General features: G+C 39.3%; 1 protein-coding gene across 1 annotated transcript in view; it reads right to left on the reverse strand.

Annotated features, from left to right (window-relative positions):
- Positions 1-19,748, reverse strand: part of LOC127363148 (xenotropic and polytropic retrovirus receptor 1 homolog) — a 47,553-nt gene that overhangs the window by 8,779 nt on the left and 19,026 nt on the right. Inside the window, exons 3-14 of the mRNA XM_051399694.1 lie at positions 9,022-9,123; positions 8,645-8,868; positions 7,126-7,275; positions 6,637-6,720; positions 5,674-5,755; positions 4,917-5,006; positions 4,630-4,727; positions 4,237-4,416; positions 2,727-2,892; positions 2,433-2,627; positions 434-600; positions 177-316 (exon numbers count right to left, since the gene is read on the reverse strand). Of these exons, the coding sequence (XP_051255654.1) occupies positions 177-316; positions 434-600; positions 2,433-2,627; positions 2,727-2,892; positions 4,237-4,416; positions 4,630-4,727; positions 4,917-5,006; positions 5,674-5,755; positions 6,637-6,720; positions 7,126-7,275; positions 8,645-8,868; positions 9,022-9,123 (1,678 nt within the window). The remainder of the gene's footprint in view (positions 1-176; positions 317-433; positions 601-2,432; positions 2,628-2,726; positions 2,893-4,236; positions 4,417-4,629; positions 4,728-4,916; positions 5,007-5,673; positions 5,756-6,636; positions 6,721-7,125; positions 7,276-8,644; positions 8,869-9,021; positions 9,124-19,748) is intronic.

Genomic DNA, 19,748 nt, shown 5'->3' on the forward strand with positions numbered 1-19,748 from the left:
TTTGTTTATTCACTCTTGTCCCTCCCAGATCCAGGACTACAGCTGTGTTTAACAGAATATATTTCTCACATTTATATCTCATTATCAAAACAAAATCTAAACAATGGCAGTAAAACAAAAAGAAAGGAAATTATAAAAAAAAGAGAAAAGTCAGAAAACAGAGTGACGGTATGCACCTAAAGACCTCCATTGGGGCCAGTATAGTCGCCAGTATGTCAGAGATGCCGTGCAACCCGGAGACTGTGCTGAGGGAGACGGTCAGAGTCCATGAAAATCGCAACAGCACATCCTCCACTATGGCACTGTAGTAATAGGCCTAGAAGGAGAGACGGAGAACAGGAAGAACAAAACAGCTGTCAACACATCTTCACATGACAGTTTATCAAACTAGTAAATGAGCCATTCTCCTCCAGCCTCCTGCATGGAGGAATACCTTATGTGGGTAGACTATCTCCTCCCTCAGAAAGGTATTCTCTCCTGCGTTGCGGTCAAATAGGCCCCAGTCCATCTTCAGATCCCAGACCAGTGTGTAACATGAGCTGACCACCAAACAGCCGATATACAAGTAGAAAAAGATCTGAGTGTCAGCATGGTCTTCCGCTGAGGAGGAAAGAGAGAGATGGGTGTGAGGTTAGACAGCTGGTATGACAGCAGGCTTACGTTACGTCAACCAAAGACGTTTGCCTATTTGTTTTCCAATAACTCAGACACCTTTATAGAGAAGCAAACTATGTGGAAGACCCATCCCAAAGTTATTTCAAGACACCTTTAACTTCTACGTACAAGAGTCTGATTACATAGTGTGATAAAACCACATAAAATCAACTCTTTCTGCCCATCAACCTGCCAGTAACAACAGGTTGATGGGCAGAAACGTGGGTGGGGTGATCTGATACACAAGTAAAACGCTGCTTTACACTAAATATACAGTGACCAAACAGAAGCACGGAAGCCTCACAGGAAAAGAGCCTTTTCTTTGAGGAACCACAACATTGATGTCAGTCTGTTGTGTCATTTCTCATTGTCTGAGGATTAAGAACTTCTACTCAGCTGTCATAAAGATTTGTTGACTGTAGATAGTGTAGGAGTGACAGTGAACACGTTTAAGGAGCTAGAAGAGGGACAAATTAAATTACAGGCACAGAACAGAATATTATTGACAGAGTAAAAGCTGTAAGGTACCATCAATTCTTATATAAAAGCTGGTATTCAAATAATGACCAGCATGAGTAAACAAGAACAACAATCCATGGTGTGTGGAAGAGGTGTGATGGGGGTGTGGTGAGAGGAGAGGCCAAGGAGGTTGGTTATGAATGTGTATAAACGAGTTAGTTTCTGTTTGATGGGCTTTACCATCACTGAGTGAATGTGTGTGAAAGGGTGAATGTGGCACGTAGTGTAAAAAGCGCTTTGAGTGGTCAGAAGACTAGAAAGGCACTATACAAGTACAGGTCCATTTACCATGTGTAGCTTTTAATATGAAATATCTGTGCAGTAAGTGATTCATTTAACTGAACATTCTGCCCTATAAATCCAAAAAGCAGTCACTAAACATTTGGTCAAACTTTGAAACCAGCTAATGATTTCCATATTAAAAATATAACGCAGACAATAACGCCTACCGTAGTTGCAATACGCATTTGAAAACGCGAGGCACTAGAGAGAACTATTCGTTTGAATGCAAAATACAATTTCACTGCTAGATGGGAGAAATTCCTACACAATGTCCCTTTAAGGCATGACATTTATGTTTTATATAACACTTACAGCACTTACACACTGGTAAGTAGCCTTAAACCCTACTGCTGTTTGCCTTTATAAGGCAGAATAGCTGAATGCCAAATGAAGGCACAGCAAAATTTAATGACTGGGATAATTGTTTCTGAATAAAATGCTTTTTCCAGTTGTGAAAGTGAATCTTGTTTCTAGTATTGTCAGGGTGGGGAGTATGGCATGACTCTGTTATTGATGAAATTGTACAAAAACCAGAAAGTATCAAGACAACACAGATACAGGGAGGAAATGAAGACAGTAAAACAAGAGAAGATTAAACAACAGGGACACATCTTACTAAATTATGGTAAATGGTAAATGGTAAATGGACCTGTACTTGTATAGCTCCTTTCTAGTCTTCCGACCACTCAAAGCGCTTTTACACTACGTACCACATTTGACCCTTCACACAGTAATGGTAAAGCCCATCAAACGGAAACTAACTCATTCATACAATCAAGGAAACTTCAACATGTGGCAGGAGGAGCCGGGGATCAAACCAACAACCTTCCGATTGTGGACGACCCGCTCTGCCTCTGAGCCACAGCCGTTTACGGAAAACTATACATATACTATATACTAAAATAAATAAAAATAAAGGCTTGTCCCTGATAAAGGTGCATTTCATATAAAGTCCTGGTGCGCTATGTAATGGATACCTTTATGTGTGCTGTATAGGGCAGCGAAGGTGACAACAAAGAAGGAAGTGGAGTATTTCCCAGCATTAACCAGGTGAGGGAAGGCCCGTTTGGTGTCGCGGTAACGACGCAGACACTGGATGAATCGGAACCAAGCTGGAAGACACTGGATCACTGCACGGACGCCGTAGGAGTAGGAGTTACACACATCTTTACCTGTAGAGAAGGACATACACACACAATGAGGTGTTGGTCTCTCATCACTGGATCAGAGTCTTGGTGACATGAAGTTGTCTTTAATTGTTCAAGTCTCACCTGAACTGCTGATGAGTCCATCGTGTTTTTTCCAGTCCAGTTCAAAACTGTAGAAACAGATCATGTACTCCAGATCCATCAGAACCACCACCAGAGAGTTCAACTGGTCAGCCAGCCAGAAGTCTGCAAAGCCAACGCGATGAAACGGAGCTGTCACCACTCGAAACTGAGAAAGAAAGGGACAGAGAGGACAGTGTCAGAGATAGTGTCAGGATCTTGAGCAATCATTAGTATGATCAGTCACTGTTCTACATTCACTCATTCATTTAAGAGGGAGTCCATTTGTATTTGGCATTTATTTTGGGCATTCAAACCTCTCTCAACGATCTCTTACTACTGCCTCTTTATGTCATCATTCATACATATGTGGAGATTAAACCAAAAATTAATTATTTCATTCACTCATCAACAGAGTTGTTTAAGTTACTGGTTCTCAAACTATGGTATGGGAAATGCCTCTAGTGGTATCAATCAAGGAATCAATTTCAAAAATTAAATAAATACATTTAAAAACATATAATACTTAATAAATACTACAACTAATAGTACTAACATAAGTTTTACCTTTTTTGTAATATTTAGTTTCAATATGTGCTAGTCGTGAACATGAATGTAGCGCACTCACACATCCATGATTAGTTAGGAGCTGACGGAGGTAAAATGAACGGTTTCAAAAACTCTGCAATCATGGCTCCAAACAGGAACTCTTGGGAAGAGAAGTGTGGACCAGGAGGACCCCTTTCCCACCAAACTAGCTCTGGTTCTTGAACCGGTTTCATTCAGGATTCAACAACAGTCAACAGTAATCTTCTTTTAGGAACAAACCTGCCTCCTGTGTGAACTCTCTATAGCTGAATAGGGTCGGCCTATGCTGCTGTATTTTAACCTCGGTCATAATGGTGGTATTTGGAGAGCCGAAACACTGGTTTAAATAATTTGTTCAGTGGTTTGAGCTTGAGAATGTGCTACTTTACTCTGTTTCATATTATTGTAAATCTAATATGTTTAGGTTTTGGACATCTAATAATCAATAGAAAGATGTTGCCTTGATCTCTGAGGTATGTCAAATGATTGCAAACTAATAGTCAGTTTAATCTATACGAAAATAATGAAGAGATATTTTGTGACAGTAGTACATGAGAAAGATAATTGTGAAAAAATCAGGTTCCTCTGAGCTCCTCTTAGTGCTCCTACTGGGATTTGCGAGAATCCACCGGGCCTGAATGAAAACAACTGATTATCTGGCTCATATACTACTGTCAGGATGTAGTGAAAGTTCCAGCAAACATGACAAAACATTTAATAAAAGTTACCTACTGCAGCTTTAAGTTAGTTGCAGTCCTAAGCTAAATAGTGGACTGTTCAAACAGTTACAAGCCATCTTTAGGAATTACACGGGGCATAGTTTACTGCATCAAATATACCATACAGTCAGTAAAAGATGAAGGGTGGTGACTTTATAGATATACAAAAGGAAAGAACGTATAAACTTTAATCATCACTCAGATACCAATAGTTTGAGCAGCCAGAAGCGTGACTTGTAGTAGCAGGTCTTGAAGGGGTTGATGAGGAAGAGGAAAAAGAGGCCGTAGAGAGCCAGAGGGTTAGCCTGCATTGGCACCAGGATGCTATCACTGAAGAGACAGGACAGCAGGCTGACACACCACAGCACCCCCAACAGACCTGCAATCTGCACACACACACAAGACACAAGACACACAATATTCATCAACTGTGAAATCCTGAAAGACAAATCACTATGCAGCATATTAACTCCAATAATAAGGTAAGTGACAGTGAGATCTCATTTTGACCTGAGGGTCTTGAGCCATCTCTTGTGATTGTTAGACAGCGTGTTTGTGTGTGCGTGTGTGCGTGTGTGTGTGTGTGTGTGTGCTCAGACCTCAAACAGATGTTGGTGGGACAGGTTGTTTCTGGGGTTGAGTTCAAATATGAGTACATGGTTCACTCCTGCCTGCCTCCAGCCGTACGTGTTGATGCCTGGAAGATAAAAAAGGATAAATGAACAGGCAGTCAGATGCTGGTGTGATCATTTTGAAGACTGACAGATATTAACATGGCAGCTGCAGATGTTTTTTCATTTGCTAGGCTTGTTTTCTTAACTTCATTCTCCTGAAGTGAACAAACAGAAACTTAACTCCCAAATTAGTAGCATGTGTGTATGTGTACCTAACAGGAAGAGGAATTCTATTAACAGGAAGCCTCCTCTGTAGATCCTGACCATAGGCCAAACATCAGTACTACGGATCACCACAGCTCCTAGAGACAGATAGAAAGGGAAAGAAAGTATGGACAGAGAGACACAACCAACAGCACATCATTCAGCATAAACTACTTTACAAGGCAGCCTGTTTCATTTTCTATATCAGGAAACACATCTTTACAAACAGAAATCTGTTTGTCTGAAGCACTATTGTAAAAATACCAGTCAATAAATGTTTCAGCATTTTCAACACTACTTTTTTCAAAATTATCGATTAATTCTGTGCCTGTGAGTGCATGTTAAACCAGGCTAGGCTGTTTCCACATCACATTTAGCTTTTGCACACTGTAGAGGAAATATACTTTTATTTATTTGCACAAATGAAACAAATGTAAAGTAATAAGCAGAGAGTAAAAAAAAACCAACGCCTAAGTTCTTCATTCTACGTTAGTAGAACGTGTAGTAGTACGTTAGTTAGTTATGAAAAATACACTCCATTCCTATTTTTGCTGCAGTGATTCAGTTTTTTCTTCCTGAAACTAAAGTATGGTGTGTTCTGCCGTGACCAGCCAAGTATATTTCTGGCCCAGACACTCTGACCGGTCATATTCCAGGAAGTAAAAACAGAGCCACTAGATGATTAAAAGTTTTTAAAACCTTACAATATTCAATATGCACAACTTCGGTTTTAGGACTGTGTGTGTGTGTATGTGTGTGTGTTACCTGTAATGACCACAGTCACTATTAAGACAAGGAATACTCCACAATAAAGCCCGACTCTAAAGGTGGTCCAAGCAGGAGCAGGCTGCAGGCAGACAGAGGAATAGTCAGCATCTCAGAGCAGGACGTGGCAAACAATAACAGAAGTAATAAGGAGTAACTGGGCCATATTTAGGATTAAGATGGCTCGCCGAGTTTGTTGTTCAGTACACAAATCAATAAGTGAACTATCAAACTAATAATGAATTTAAAACTGCACTTGTCACACATGATCAAAAAAATAACATCAAGCTGTCAGTGTGTAAACACTTTGGTCTTTGTGTGGATGAATTACTGCTGTACTCCTCTCCTCTTATCATTATACGGTATCATTTACAGTATATTGTTATATTATAGACTTAATCCTTTTTCACAGGTTTCAACAGGTTACATTTAAGACTTTTTAAAAGCATTATATATCCATCCTGGCAAAATAGTAGGAAGGATATGAAGGAAATTGGTCTTGGTTACATGTTGCTTTCGTTTGGTAGCTGTTGCAGCATGATCAATACAAATATTTCCCAAAAACATTAACTTTATTAATCTAATACATTTTTATGAGCTGTAATTTAAGACATTTTAAAGCTGATTATTGGATTTTAGACTTTTTAAGACTAAGAAAGAAAGAAAGGAAACAAGGAGAGGGAGTGAGATTGTTGTTGGTAGAACTTCACCGGCCATCTTAACCTGGCAGCAAAATTCACAATGATCACATTTATCCCCCCCAGAAATCCAAACTAACCCAAGCCTGGGTCAATCATTCATAAATCATGACAATAATTTTGGTCTCCTGAGCTTTCACAAAAGTAGTTTGAGTGACAGCTAGGGATAAACAGTATCTATGAGTTAATACTGTGTGTGTGTGTGTGTGTGTGTGTGTGTGTGTGTGTGTGTGTGTGTGTGTGTGTGTGTGTGTGTGTGTCTGACCTGTGCAGCTCCCAGGGGAGGTACTCTCAGCCTCTTCATGGCCCTCTGTCTGTCACCACCTTCCAGCTCTGTTGTGACCAACGCCTGAAAGACAGAGAGACAATTTTGAGGGTTACAGATAATACAGATGATACTTTTGAAATATAATATTGACCATCTGGACCTTGTACAACCTGGTTTAGCAATATTGTTCTTAAAGCCCCTACGGGAGCTTTTATTGTGTGTTGATTCTGGCGCTGATAAAAGCAGTAGTGTTTCTACCACCTTGTTTATTGATTTCAAGAGGAATCCGACCCTCTATTTAGAAGAACTATTTAGAAATAGGCAATCTTCTCTCTGATGGTTCTGTTTGTTTATGTAGATCATATACAGGCATCAGTATTTTCATAACCTTTTAAAAACTTCTTGCAGTAGGTTTAACTACAGCAGAGCTAATGAGGCATGTGTGCACTGGAGTGTGTTGACATGAATGTATGTAGGTGTGTGCACCTCGGTCTCAGAGATGAGCTGCGTGATCTTCTTGCATGTGTAAAATGGAGCCACTTCAACGTGGGCCACCCTCCAGTCGGCCCCCCTTGACGTCTCCAAAATCTTATCATGCTTCTTCAGGATCTTCCTGAAACCTGTGAAGTTCAGGTTCTACAGAGAGGGAGAGAGGGAGAGAGAGGCATTTAATGAAAGAAGAATCAAAGCTAACAAAAGCAGCTGCTGATTAAAGATGTGAAACTATAAATGAGCTCTAGAGGACAAACCGCTGTGTGTGGTACAGCTGTGTTTAGTGAAACAGAAGAAACACACACTGAATGTGCAGTATAACCCATTTCTGCACTGACTGAAAAGTGGGGAACCATAAGCACATACTATTGAGTATTATTTTACCAATTTTTCAAAGCTGTTTTAATTGATTTGTTTTTGCCACTAGGGAATAAGCTGTAAACACAACATCTGATATATAACGTTTCTACAGCCAACAGTTGCCTGTTTACACACCAGCAGACACAGAGCGACATCATCATTCATTTAGCGTGGTGTTTGTGTCCAGTATTCACTCTCTGTTGGCTCTAGTGCTCTAAACGCTCCACTACGTTTACCAGCTAGTCTCTAGCTTTGTGTTTTGGTGCTGGGCAGGTAGTGTGCAGTGGGTTCATCAGAGCTTTTTTGCGGTATATCAGAGAGACTGTAGCAAAAAGTTGAGGTAATACAAAAACACAGGGATCCCACTCTTTTTAATAAATCATAGGACCTCCACCTTCCAGGACCTTTCCAGGACATTTTCTTCACAGGACAGCACTTGCTCTCAAATGGTCATATACTTTATTGGTAGGTCTAGTATTGACTCATTTAACCCCAGGTTTAGTCCTAATTGGTTAATGATGCAGGGTTCATGATGAAGTGTCTCAGGTTCATTACAGGTAGAGGGTCAGCGTTTATGGGACACTCCACATAAGCCCGCTTTCATAGCGAGCTTGGCTGTTCTAACCACAGCAATTCTTTTTCACTGCAGTACCAGTGGTGGTCTCTAGAGTTGATGGTCAAATTCAAGTTAGTCTTTATTGTTTTCTTTCCACTTTTGCAATGAGTTTTGTTATTCGTTTCACATCAATAGTAGCCAAAGAGGTTATACATTTGGTGGATTATGTAAAAACTACTGGTCTGATTTTAGTGGAGGGGTATAACATGGACCATGGAAGAACCAATTACATTCTGGATCACAGTAACACAAATTATTTTTCACTTTAAACACTCTTAACATTGCGAGATCGGTCAAAACACTGTGTCTAGTTATTAGTTCTTATCTCCCCTAAAACTCTTTCTCTAAACCTTAGTTTAGTTAATAGTCCAGATAAACTTTTTATATGTTATAACAGCTGTATGTGTCAACCTGTGAGTACTGCAAAATAACTTATTAATCAATGGGCTTTGTCCCTGACAGATAAAATAATAAATGGTCTTCATGTGGAGTCTGTGGAAATTTGTCACAAGAGCTTTGTTTGCATGTCTACTGCACCTGATAGTTCTGCAGCAGTATGAGGCTGAGGTAGAACTCGGAGAAGGCCAGCTGCAGGTCCTTTATGTTTCTGTGTTTGCATCGCTCCTGCTGCGACAGGGCGAACACCGTCTTCCTCCTCCTCAGGCCCCGCCCATTAGCCCAGCTCTCCCTCTGGGCGTCCAAAGATGACTGCAGCTCATTCTGCAGCGTGGCGAATCGCCGCTGAGCCTCGGCGAGCTTTTCTGGAGGGAGGAGAGGGATGGAGATGAAGATGATTGTAAAAGATAGAAAGCCACTGCAGGACAATAAGCACAACACACCGTCTGAACTACATATACATGAGTAATATCTAGCTCTAACGTATGAGCAGCAGTGCTTTTAGTTGTTGTCATTACCAGAGTAGAAGGTGTTGATCTTGGCCAGTTCTTTCTCACATGTCTGGAAGAATTTCTCCTCAAACTTGGCATAGTACCTCTTGACCGTATCCTCATCTGTGACTGCAAGAAGATAAGTTGTTAGATTAGTGAACACTGTTTGTCTTTATGGACCTTATTGTGGATGGAGGATGGAGTATGTGAGGATGGAGTATGTGAATGTAAAATCCTATGTTTTGTGCAGCAAAGCCCTATACTGTGGTGCTCTGACCAGCAGATGGAGCAGTGAGACAGCAGCAGTTTCCAAAAGCTGCTGGATTCTCTGTTGTTTTCCAAGGACACTTCAATTTTATGTTAATTAAAATGTGATATTTCAGTTTGTGTAACCAGGCTTTCACTCTTCTAATGCATATAGATTACAAGTTTAATCTCATATTGCTTCTTATGAGTCATTTTATCCATCAATACTACAATGCAGATTCTCTACTACAGCTACATAAATGCACTCTGGAGCTGCTGACACACAAAATGTCATCCTCTTTGCATACCAATTTGTTTTTTTAAAACATATTTTGTCTTCAGTAATTGTACTCTATGGCTAAAGTTTGTCTGATATATAGTCTTAGTTATGATGGCTTCTATCTGGCTTTTAGTCAGAAAGTTTAACCCAAAAAACAGTAAACAATAGTTGTTTAAGATGTTCAGCTTTGACAGCATTACAAAACAAAACACACTTAGTGAAATCACACAATATGTCAATATTTGGCACAGCTAAATCAATTAAATGCTATAAGCTATACAAACACACTTATTTAACCAGTGGTTCTCAAACTTTTTTCTGGCATGTACCCCCTCAGAAAAAGTTAACTTCACTACCCACCACCCCGTACTGTAAACAATCTATGACAGTGAGTGAGCAACTAATGAAAAAGGATCCAAGTTGAATTTTAGTGACATAAAGGTCAGCATGATAGCATCAGCAAAACTTGTTTATTTTCCCTACAAGCAGAATTGACTTGCTGATGTGCTCGAGCGCATCAATTATCTTATCTGTTTCACCCCAATATTGTTCGATCAGATGTTGAGCCGTTGAGGCGGTTTCTGTCCTTCAGCGAATAAAACAAAAGGTCAAAAAAGACTCAATATCAATAAATGATTGATATGAGCTACAAAGTGTAGCTGAATTGACACAATTTTTGCCTGCCAAGTCTGACAATGATCTGTGTGTTTGCTGTACATACCACTATAGCTGACTGCCAAACACTGTACTCAAGTCCTTGTAATGCTGGAATCAAACATCATATTTCTGTCTTTTGAGATTCGACACAGTGTCAGATTAGTCTATCGCAGAGTCATGTATTTTCACTGTGACTTGGCCAAGAGGCACAAAAAGCTTCACATTGGATGCCGACCAATCATAGCTTGCCGTCTGTCATGGTTACAGGTTCACTGAAATGAAATACATCATTCCTCCTCTACAGTTAAGGAGCGTTCTGAGCTGATATTGGTCAACCTCACAGAACACATTGTGTTGTAAAGCTGTCAAACTAGTAGTAAGAAGACAAAACAATTCTGACATGTCAGGACGTAACAAGGCCCCAGATACTGTGTCGATTATCTTCCACTACGACACACTACAGGGGATAACATGAGTGACTGTTTCTGACATTTTGACACATCACAGTTGTATATAATAAAATGTATTAGTTCCAAGGTTTCAGGGTGCTGGTATTGTGCATGATGGCTCACCGTCACACTGTCATGGTTTAAAGGCGTACTATGCAGGATTTTCCTAACAAACAATGTGAAACTCATATAAAATATCATTCCTCTAAATAATAAAATAATAATGTTTTTTTAGTTATTTTTAGGTTTTTGCCTTTATATGATAGAGATGAAGAGAGACAGGGAAGGCACGGGGCATAGGGGGGCAGCCGCAGGTCGGATTCGAACCCTGGGCCGCTGCAGCAAGGACTCAGCCTCAGTACATGGGTTGCCAGCTCTACCCACTGAGCTAACCGGGCGCCCTAAATAATCATTTATGACCCACTACAAGTACGTGGTGGTGTCTGTGTCTGCAGGGACCCTCCAGCTGTATTTTCTTATTTTGCTGTGTGCGGGACTTTTCTGGGTATCAACCTTTGGATAGCAAGCCGGGTCTGAAGTCGGCATTTTATTTTATTTAAAAAAAAAGCAGGTTACATCAATGTATCTGTCCATCTCTCTCCTCTGCTCCCTGTCTGTGTCATGGATGCATAACAAGCTGCAGGTCTGTGTCAGTGTTTAATCGAGGGCTACGCTTCAGCTAACATCACTCCATCTCCTTATTCATGCTCTATGTTAGGGCTTCCCAAACCTTTTTAGTGCAAGGCCCCCCAAATAGCATCAGTTAATGGCTGGGGGCCTTTTAAAACCCATTGGCAATACTGTGCCAAATGTAAAAGAACAAAACAAAGCACCAACTTCTGAATACATTTCCTTACTTTTATTAATGCAATAACTATAACATTTGTATTGCAAATCTTTGGCTGGACAGAAGCAGCAGCTTTGTGGGAGGCGCAGTTTAGCTATGTGATGAATGATGGTTTGACGGACAGGTAATTAGAAATATAAGCATGACAAATACGAATTATGACTGTACGTGTATTATTGTATTATTGCATATATATATATATATTTTAGGCAGGTCAGACTGTGTGATGACGAATGAATGTCTTTCGAAAACTGCACAGGGTCATGTTTTCCACCAAAGTTTATGACTGTTTTCAAAATGTCCACAAGTAACGTGACAGCATCTGGTTTGTGTAACTCTGGTTGTTTTGGAGAATAATGTTGATATTGATGTTATATTTACTTGCATCCCAAATACCATGCTTAACAGTTTCATTTCTGTTCCTCCCATTGGGTCATAAGATTTTTTTTTATAGTTTTACCAGAACACAGTCCTGTAATTGCCATCATTTTTGATCTCAACTATTTAAGATCTCACGGCGGGACAGATTCTGGTAAACTTTAATTGAATAGTGGACACAGAGAACCTGTGTGTCCAACCACTAACTTGTACCCGCTGTCACGTCAACAACAACCAAACAACAGACCGGGCAGGTGGTTTTGAGTCAGACTCTGCAGACTCAGTGATTCACTGTGTTTCAGACTGGCTGCTTTTAGACAAGACACCAAATTAACTAAATTGGAGTGTCCAAACCACTCCCTCCCTCCCTCCCTCTGTCTCTCTCGCTCTCTTCTCTTCTATCTCTACCTCTCTCTCCCTCACCAGCGCACAAACACACAAACAGCCACCACAGTCAGACTACAGTAATCTCCTTATCCCTTTTTGGCCTTATTCTGCTCTTTTCTCCCCGTGTCTCGGCTCATGTCATCATGATTATTATCATTATTATCATTATGACATGTCTGTCTCCCTGTAATAGGCTATACTTTCCATTTGACAATTGATGTTTTTTTAGCTTTATTTTTCAGCAACACGTTGCACAGGTGTGCAACAGCCATCGGGGCTTTGAGTCTTGTCTAAAGGCACTTGAACAGTAGAGGGAGAGAATAGAATGACATGTCATTTAAAGGACAGATTAAGGTCGGTTTTGAGATATCTTTCTCTTAAGATTTCTGCGTTCACTTCAATACAATAAAACCACTAAAACCAAAAGACAAATTAAAAACAATATACAATTCATTCAGGGTTTCTGCAGGTTTCAACAGGTTAAAGGTTAAGATAAATGCAATTTAAGACCTATTTCTCCTTCATACTGGCAAAAAGTTCTTACAAAAGAAAATCAGTATTGGTTCTGTGTCACTTTCGTTTTGTAGCTGTTACAGCATGATCAATACAAATCTTACCCAAATACACATTTAAAAGAGACTGAAAAATGCAACTTTATACAAGTAACGTTAACTTCAATCAGTTTTTAAGACCTGTAAAAATCATATTCAGACATTTTAAGGCCTAAAAGTCCTATTATAGTTCTCAAGACTCCACGGACAACCTGTAATTGAAAAGCAACCGAAATCAAGATTATGACTGTAACCAACCTAATTTTAGTCATATTGATATGTGTCAATACATTCACACCTTCATACAAGCTGCTGGCTACCCCTTAGAATCCAAATCCAACCATACAGGTCTATATATACTTGGTCATGTTTATGTTGTATTGTGTGCTGTCACGTCTCTAGCAAGTTTGCCTGCTTGTGTTTTCTTGAGGGGCACCTTTTATGTTATTCTCACATCAAATGAAATGAAAACAAATAGTGGGTGACATTAACGATAACCATTTATTCATTTTTGTCTGTTTTGTTTTAAACTTTTGAATAGACAACAACAACCAGTTGAGAGGTTTCTGTGTATAAGCTGAGTCAGCAATGTTGCACCAAGCAGTTTTAAGCGACATAATTAACCCTGCATGTCCAGACAGGGAGGTTAAAAACCATTCAAATGCTGGGGAAATGCACAAAAAAAGATGTCATTGTCAGACGTGTGGTCACACTTTGGATTCAATCAACATTATACAGGACAAAGCAGAGCTAAATGTAGCAGGAAGTGCGGCAGTCTGCGCTCAGGCAGGTGAGCTGGTCGTGGGGTTAGCAGTACACTGTGAATGTGACACAGTGAGCCTTCAGTATGAGCAGAACAATGCTGCAGCTCCCAGAGGACCAAGCAGAGCTCCCGAGTTGTGTTTTACCAGCAGCTGAATATAGTGATGTGGATGTTTAGCTGTTAGCAACAACTTGAGCAGCAAAGCTCCCCAACTGCAGTCTAAAGGCTGAAACGTGTTTTTTTTTTCATTGCCTTAAAACATACAGCTGGAAGAATAAAAATAAGTAATAGGAGCCATAATTGTGTTATTCTAATGTATTTCTAATATGAATTATTTTGATAGTGTTTATTATTTGGCACAAAGAATTAATAAGAGCTCCACTGTGAGAATAAGACGTTGTTTCTTAATTGTCAGTGAGGGAAGTGTAGCAATTAGTCAGACGTGCTGTGTGCTACTGTGGAGAAATCTGAAAATGTTAGTATGCAATGTAATTGTAGTAAATTCTGTTATTTAGCACTGATCTGTACAGAACACAGCTGCAGACAGGCCTTGATGAATGGTGACAACAAGGGATTAACCTATGAGAGCAGCCTCATAGTCGCACTCAATACAGGCTCCGTCTAATTTACACCATCACAGCACCATTTATGTGCTTGTCTGTACCTTCACAAATATCTTTTAGTAAAATCCAAAAGGAAAAAGAAGTGCATTTCCTATAATTTTGCTATTTTACACTATGTGTCAGCATAGTTTAAGTGTAGTGTTAGCATAGCAGAGATGCAGAGCAAACAATGTACAGGGACACATGGACCATTTTGGTGTCTGTGTACTCATCATTCAACATTTACCGGTCAAACTGCTAAAAAACCCTGTCTATACTTTACATGTTGTGTTGCACAGTTGTACATATTCTCAGAGGTTTTTGCTAGATGTGTTAAAATAAAATATTAAGAAATACCGTATCGTGATATTTTGTTTTCTGAGATTTCTGTGTTTAAACCCCTGAACAGCTAGATAACAGTGTAAACATAAACTGTGGGCTATGATGTTGGATGTTACAGGGACTGGGATAAATACAAATGCAGATCCTGCTGTTCTGGTTACATAAAAAAATGAAACTTTAAATGTATCTTTAATGCGTATGGTGGTGTTTTCTACACTCTAACAGTTTTTTTTTTGGTTTTTTTTTTTTTTTTTTTTTTAAATTGTACTGTATTGTGATATGTATTGTATTACCAGATTCTTGCTAGTACATAGCTCTAGATCTTTCCAAACTGTATACCAGTCAGTGCTCCTTATTACTACTTAAACTAAAAGTAACTGCAACTTGATGTCAGAACCCCGTCCACATAAATGTTCCTTACCTATCCAAAAAGTGTCCGCTCACTGATAATGTAGCTATCTAATAATTCCGTCGAACAGAGCAGCTGATAAAGTCAGTCACATGTAGAAGTGGAGACAAACGTGTAGAGACAGACATTAATGGAAAGATACTGAGCAAACGAAAAAGACTGACCGATCAGTAGGGAGGCCATGGTACAAGATGGAGGGATAAGTAGGATGATAGATGGTTAGTGGGATTGATATAACAAGCCACCATTTCCTTGTGAAGATATAATATATCTCTCTACATCTCTAAACTTTGCCCCCTTCTCTCAAATTCCTTTGTCTCCTAAATCAGCCTTTGTTAAAGGACAGTTTATTCAGGAAACTCAAGTGTCTTCCAACTAGAAGTGGAAGTGTCTTCCAAAATATACAGTACTGTACCTCTGAGTCTAAGACAAGTCACAAACTGAAATAATGGGGAAAAAATGAAACACAATGACTGTTGGGTGGATTAATTCATTAGTCAGAAGATGAGAATGGAACAACATGTGAATCACACCATCACAGTAGGTATCAACATGTGACTATAGACTTCTTTATACAACACAGAACCATATATAGGAGTAGGGTTGGACACATGGGCCAGGCTGCAAATTAGTCAGTCAATGATGCATACCAAGAATAGTAGGCTGTATGGAAAATGCATAGACTGTACCAACAGGGATGTACTGTAGCCTGTAGCACATCAGTTCAAAGAAGAACCAGAACAACAACTTACTTAAGTGCATTAGCATGATACCATTTGCTGATTGGCAATAAATACAACATATGACGGCAGACAGATGAGAATGTCATTCGTTTTGCAGGTATTCTGAAGCTAAATGCTAGAGGATTTGTTCCAATACCAATATCATAAATGACCCTGACACTACTTTAAAAGTGGGATCGGGTATCAGCGACTAAACGTGTCTGTGCACCAATAAGATATCACGTAATTTATTAGCTCCAAAAAAGATTCCTGCTACTTCTCAGCAGTGTCCAGTTTGAAGTTCCCCCCATCTGATCCGAGTCATTTAGTATTGATTATCTGCCGATACTTGTATTTTCTTTTTAGATAGTACAGGTGCACATTGCACATTTCAAGTACATTAAAGTTATTAAAATCAATCGAATGTATGTGGTTGACAATTGAATAGTCCAGCAGCGGGGGGGGGCTGCTCTCACACTGACACAGAGATCAGCAGACTCAATAATGCTCAGAATAACCGATATCGACCAGCGCTGATACCGATCTTTGAGATCGGATCATCCCCAGTTATTAGTATACAGCTGTTAAAATGTGTGCAAAGTTCAGATAGCGGAATTGGTATCAGGTAGAAAAAGACAACCTCACAATGGCGCTAGAGGAAATGTCAGGGGTCACCAAAGACAGTAGGAGTCAATCTATCCAATAGTTGTTGAGATATTTCAGTCTGGACCAAAGTGGTGGACCCAGAGACCGACAATGCCACCCCTAGATTTTTTTTATTTTTGTAACTTGTTGACGTATGTACACCACTTGAAATGAGCTTTCCAACACTTTCTGACCAGCATTTCTTTTAAAGTTAACTTTCACATTCAAATGCAGTCTCCATTTAACTGTTTACAGCATTTGTAGAATTCTACTTCAGCATGATGTAAGCATCCTAAGCTAAGGGAAAACAGGTTATCTGTTTCCAAAACACCAGTTTAAGCAATCAATGATTGTAATTTACTGTGAAGTATTCTCTGTAATGACAGCAATGTGTGTGTAGATTGCTAGAATACTATAAAACGTCATCAGGATACTATGAATAGAGCTTAATAAATATTATGTTGAATGCCGTTTACATCACACAATATGATCATCATTCGTGCAACTAAACCCGACCTAATCACAGTGGCCATCCAGTAAGACAGTTAGTCAATACAGTCTGTACAATTGTTAATTATGCGGTTGTCACTCAGTGGAAAGAAAGAGTAGTGATGAGTCCTGGTTGCATAACCCTGACAGATCAGGAAACTTAAGTGATACCTGTGTTTCTGAGTGTCTTGGGTTAAATACAACTCATACCTGTCATAGAATCCATGTCCTCCATCACACTTCATCAGATCAACAGTTACTAGACAAATAACATGCAATTTATAGTGAAGAAATAACCCTTATGGACATTTGCTTTTTATGCTTTAATGTAAGAGAAAATATCCACCACTAAAAATCTGCCAGCATTTGCCTGGGGATGGTATAATTTTCTCATTTGATTAATGGTTCTAAACGCACGGTATGTTTCTCCTGCTACAAGGGGGTCTATTCACATCAAACCAATAACAGATGACGTAGTTTGAGGACACTGCAATGTAGCGTGGGATCTCAGGAGTTGCATCATGTGACACGACTCAGAAATTGTTTAGAGATGGAGAGGAAATGTATTCAAGTTTTACTAAAGTTATGTTTAGTCACATTCACAGACTTCCCTCCTCACTCTGACATATTCAGCGTATCCCACGTTTTCCCTGAAAGTTATAACAACAAAAGGCAAGTAAGAATCGCACCATTAGCTGAATACGTTTACAGTTTTCTCTTGGTTTGAGCATTGTTTGAAACATTTGAAATAATGTAAGAACACAGCTCAACAAAATATGTAACATAGGACTTGTGTTGTTTTGTGACATTTGAACGTGGAAATGTTACATATTATACTTTTAAGATGTAATGTGTCTAAAACAAGATCAGGAAGCCTCTTTCCAAGCAAACATTTGGCATGCATTTAATGAAACCTTAAAACTGTGGATCGGTTTCACAAGAAGCAGTTGGGGTGAATGGGTAAGATGAAGAACAGCAAAGAAACTGTGCTGTCTTGAGTTCAGGTGAACTCACACCTTCAACATGTCATCAAGGTAACCAACACCTTTAACTGTGCTGTTTTGGTCACATAGAAGACTGCTAACACTGTGCTGCATCACAGGCTCTGATCACAATTACTTATGCAGCTGTGTATGAATATTCAGAATAGACCCAGTCAGTGAATGCAACCATAAACAGATGGATCTGATGTGCTGGGGATACACAAACACTATCCCACCAATGTTCCACATTGTCAGATAATTCAATTATTCCACAGAGCAGCAGAACATTTTGATGCTGTATAATCATATATCATCATATAAGTCATCCTGGTACTGTATAACACCTGACAGTTACTGCTGTACACATGGCACAAGCAACCATGACATTTGACTCATTTTATAATAGTCTGATTCTGTCTGCTGCCATGGAAAACTGAGTGGTTTTCATATTTCTGCAAGGACTAAAATAGTCAAACTTAAATAGTTTCTAAACCTAGGGCTTAAAAACATATTGTGATTTATGGGACAGTAGCTGCTGACCAGTTTCAGCTGGAAAACTGCATGCTAACAGCACGCTCTACTTTTATGAGTGTCAAGTGGGTCAGAGACTCTGATGACCCTCTCATGAAAACTAATAACACACACAGTACAACACATGCCATCAGATCGATGGGCAGCTGGCAGATGCACAAGTGAAGCCAATTACAGTACAAGCAACCTGATATGTAGGTTGGGCTTGGCATGTTTTGTAGGCTTGTGAGTTTTTCGATGGTCCAGTAAAAACAGTACATTGTTTTGCCATTTGTTCTGAGGTTTATGTTGTTTTACATGATATTTCTGACTGAGAACAGGCCCTTCAAGTGGTGAAACTCAATTTTGTCAAAAATAAGATGAAAGGAAAGATACCAGGAAAAGGCATATTGTGCTAGTCACGCTGTTTTGCATTGCTTAGAGAGGGTGCAGTGCAGGGGCACAAAGAGGCCTGTCATTACATGATGAAAAATAAGGCCTCTGATAACTGGTTTTAAGACATTTTAAGACTCTTTGAGGCCTTAAATTTTGGTCATCGTGTGGCTGTTGTTAGTGTATTTTTACAAAGGCACATAATTAAGCAATAATGCAGGATGAGGTAGCTCCACATAAAAAGTAACTCAGGAGCTGGAGGTAAAGAAGTGCACATGCCAACCTTGACAGCAAAAAAGAATGCCATTTTCTCTGTAAAGTCCATTGTTGTCTAAAGCAGAACTCCATAGAGTGCATTATCACCATTATACCATTAACCATTAGTACTGTTGCTATGGTAACATAGTTTAATATGTGCTGGGCACTAATTTTAAATAATAGTTTGAATCAAACTGAAAACACTGATAAGCACTGTTTGGCAAGTTACTGAAAAATTGTAATTAGTTACTTCCAATAGCTACTTACCAATTACTGCAGGTAAAAGTAACTAGTTACTCCGTAAAATAAGTTTTGCATTACTATTAAATGTCTGCTTCAATTCTCTCATTAATGCACACAGCTGTCAGATATTATTTTAGCATCGCTGTGGGCTAATTGTATCTAGTAATTAATACGACCACCAGAGAGCAGCAACGAGTAGTGTTCCTACCTGTAAGATACACTTATTGCCTTCAGTAGAAGAAGACCCAGACAGACGTAAACATTAACCAAGCTTTGCTACAGACTGATGAACAGACTGAACTGTCTAGGTCCACCATAAGGTCTGGTCATGCATGCAGCCATATTTTAGCTTTTGTATTATTTTGCATCATTTAAATATTCAGTAAAATGTTCAAGTGGTAAAAATAGAGTACAATCTATTTAAAAATGATTAAAATAAATTCCTTGTTGAACTAGAGGCAATGCGACGTAGTCGAGCAACGTTGTGGGGGTTTTTACATTTCACATCAAAATAAATAAATCAAATCAATGTGTATCCATGATCCTGTAGTTAAAACAATCCAGTTAACTCATTCAGTACCAGTTTATATAGCCTACGCT

Source organism: Dicentrarchus labrax, unplaced genomic scaffold (assembly GCF_905237075.1).
Source record: "Dicentrarchus labrax unplaced genomic scaffold, dlabrax2021, whole genome shotgun sequence".
In the NCBI taxonomy this organism is placed as follows: Eukaryota; Metazoa; Chordata; class Actinopteri; family Moronidae; genus Dicentrarchus; species Dicentrarchus labrax.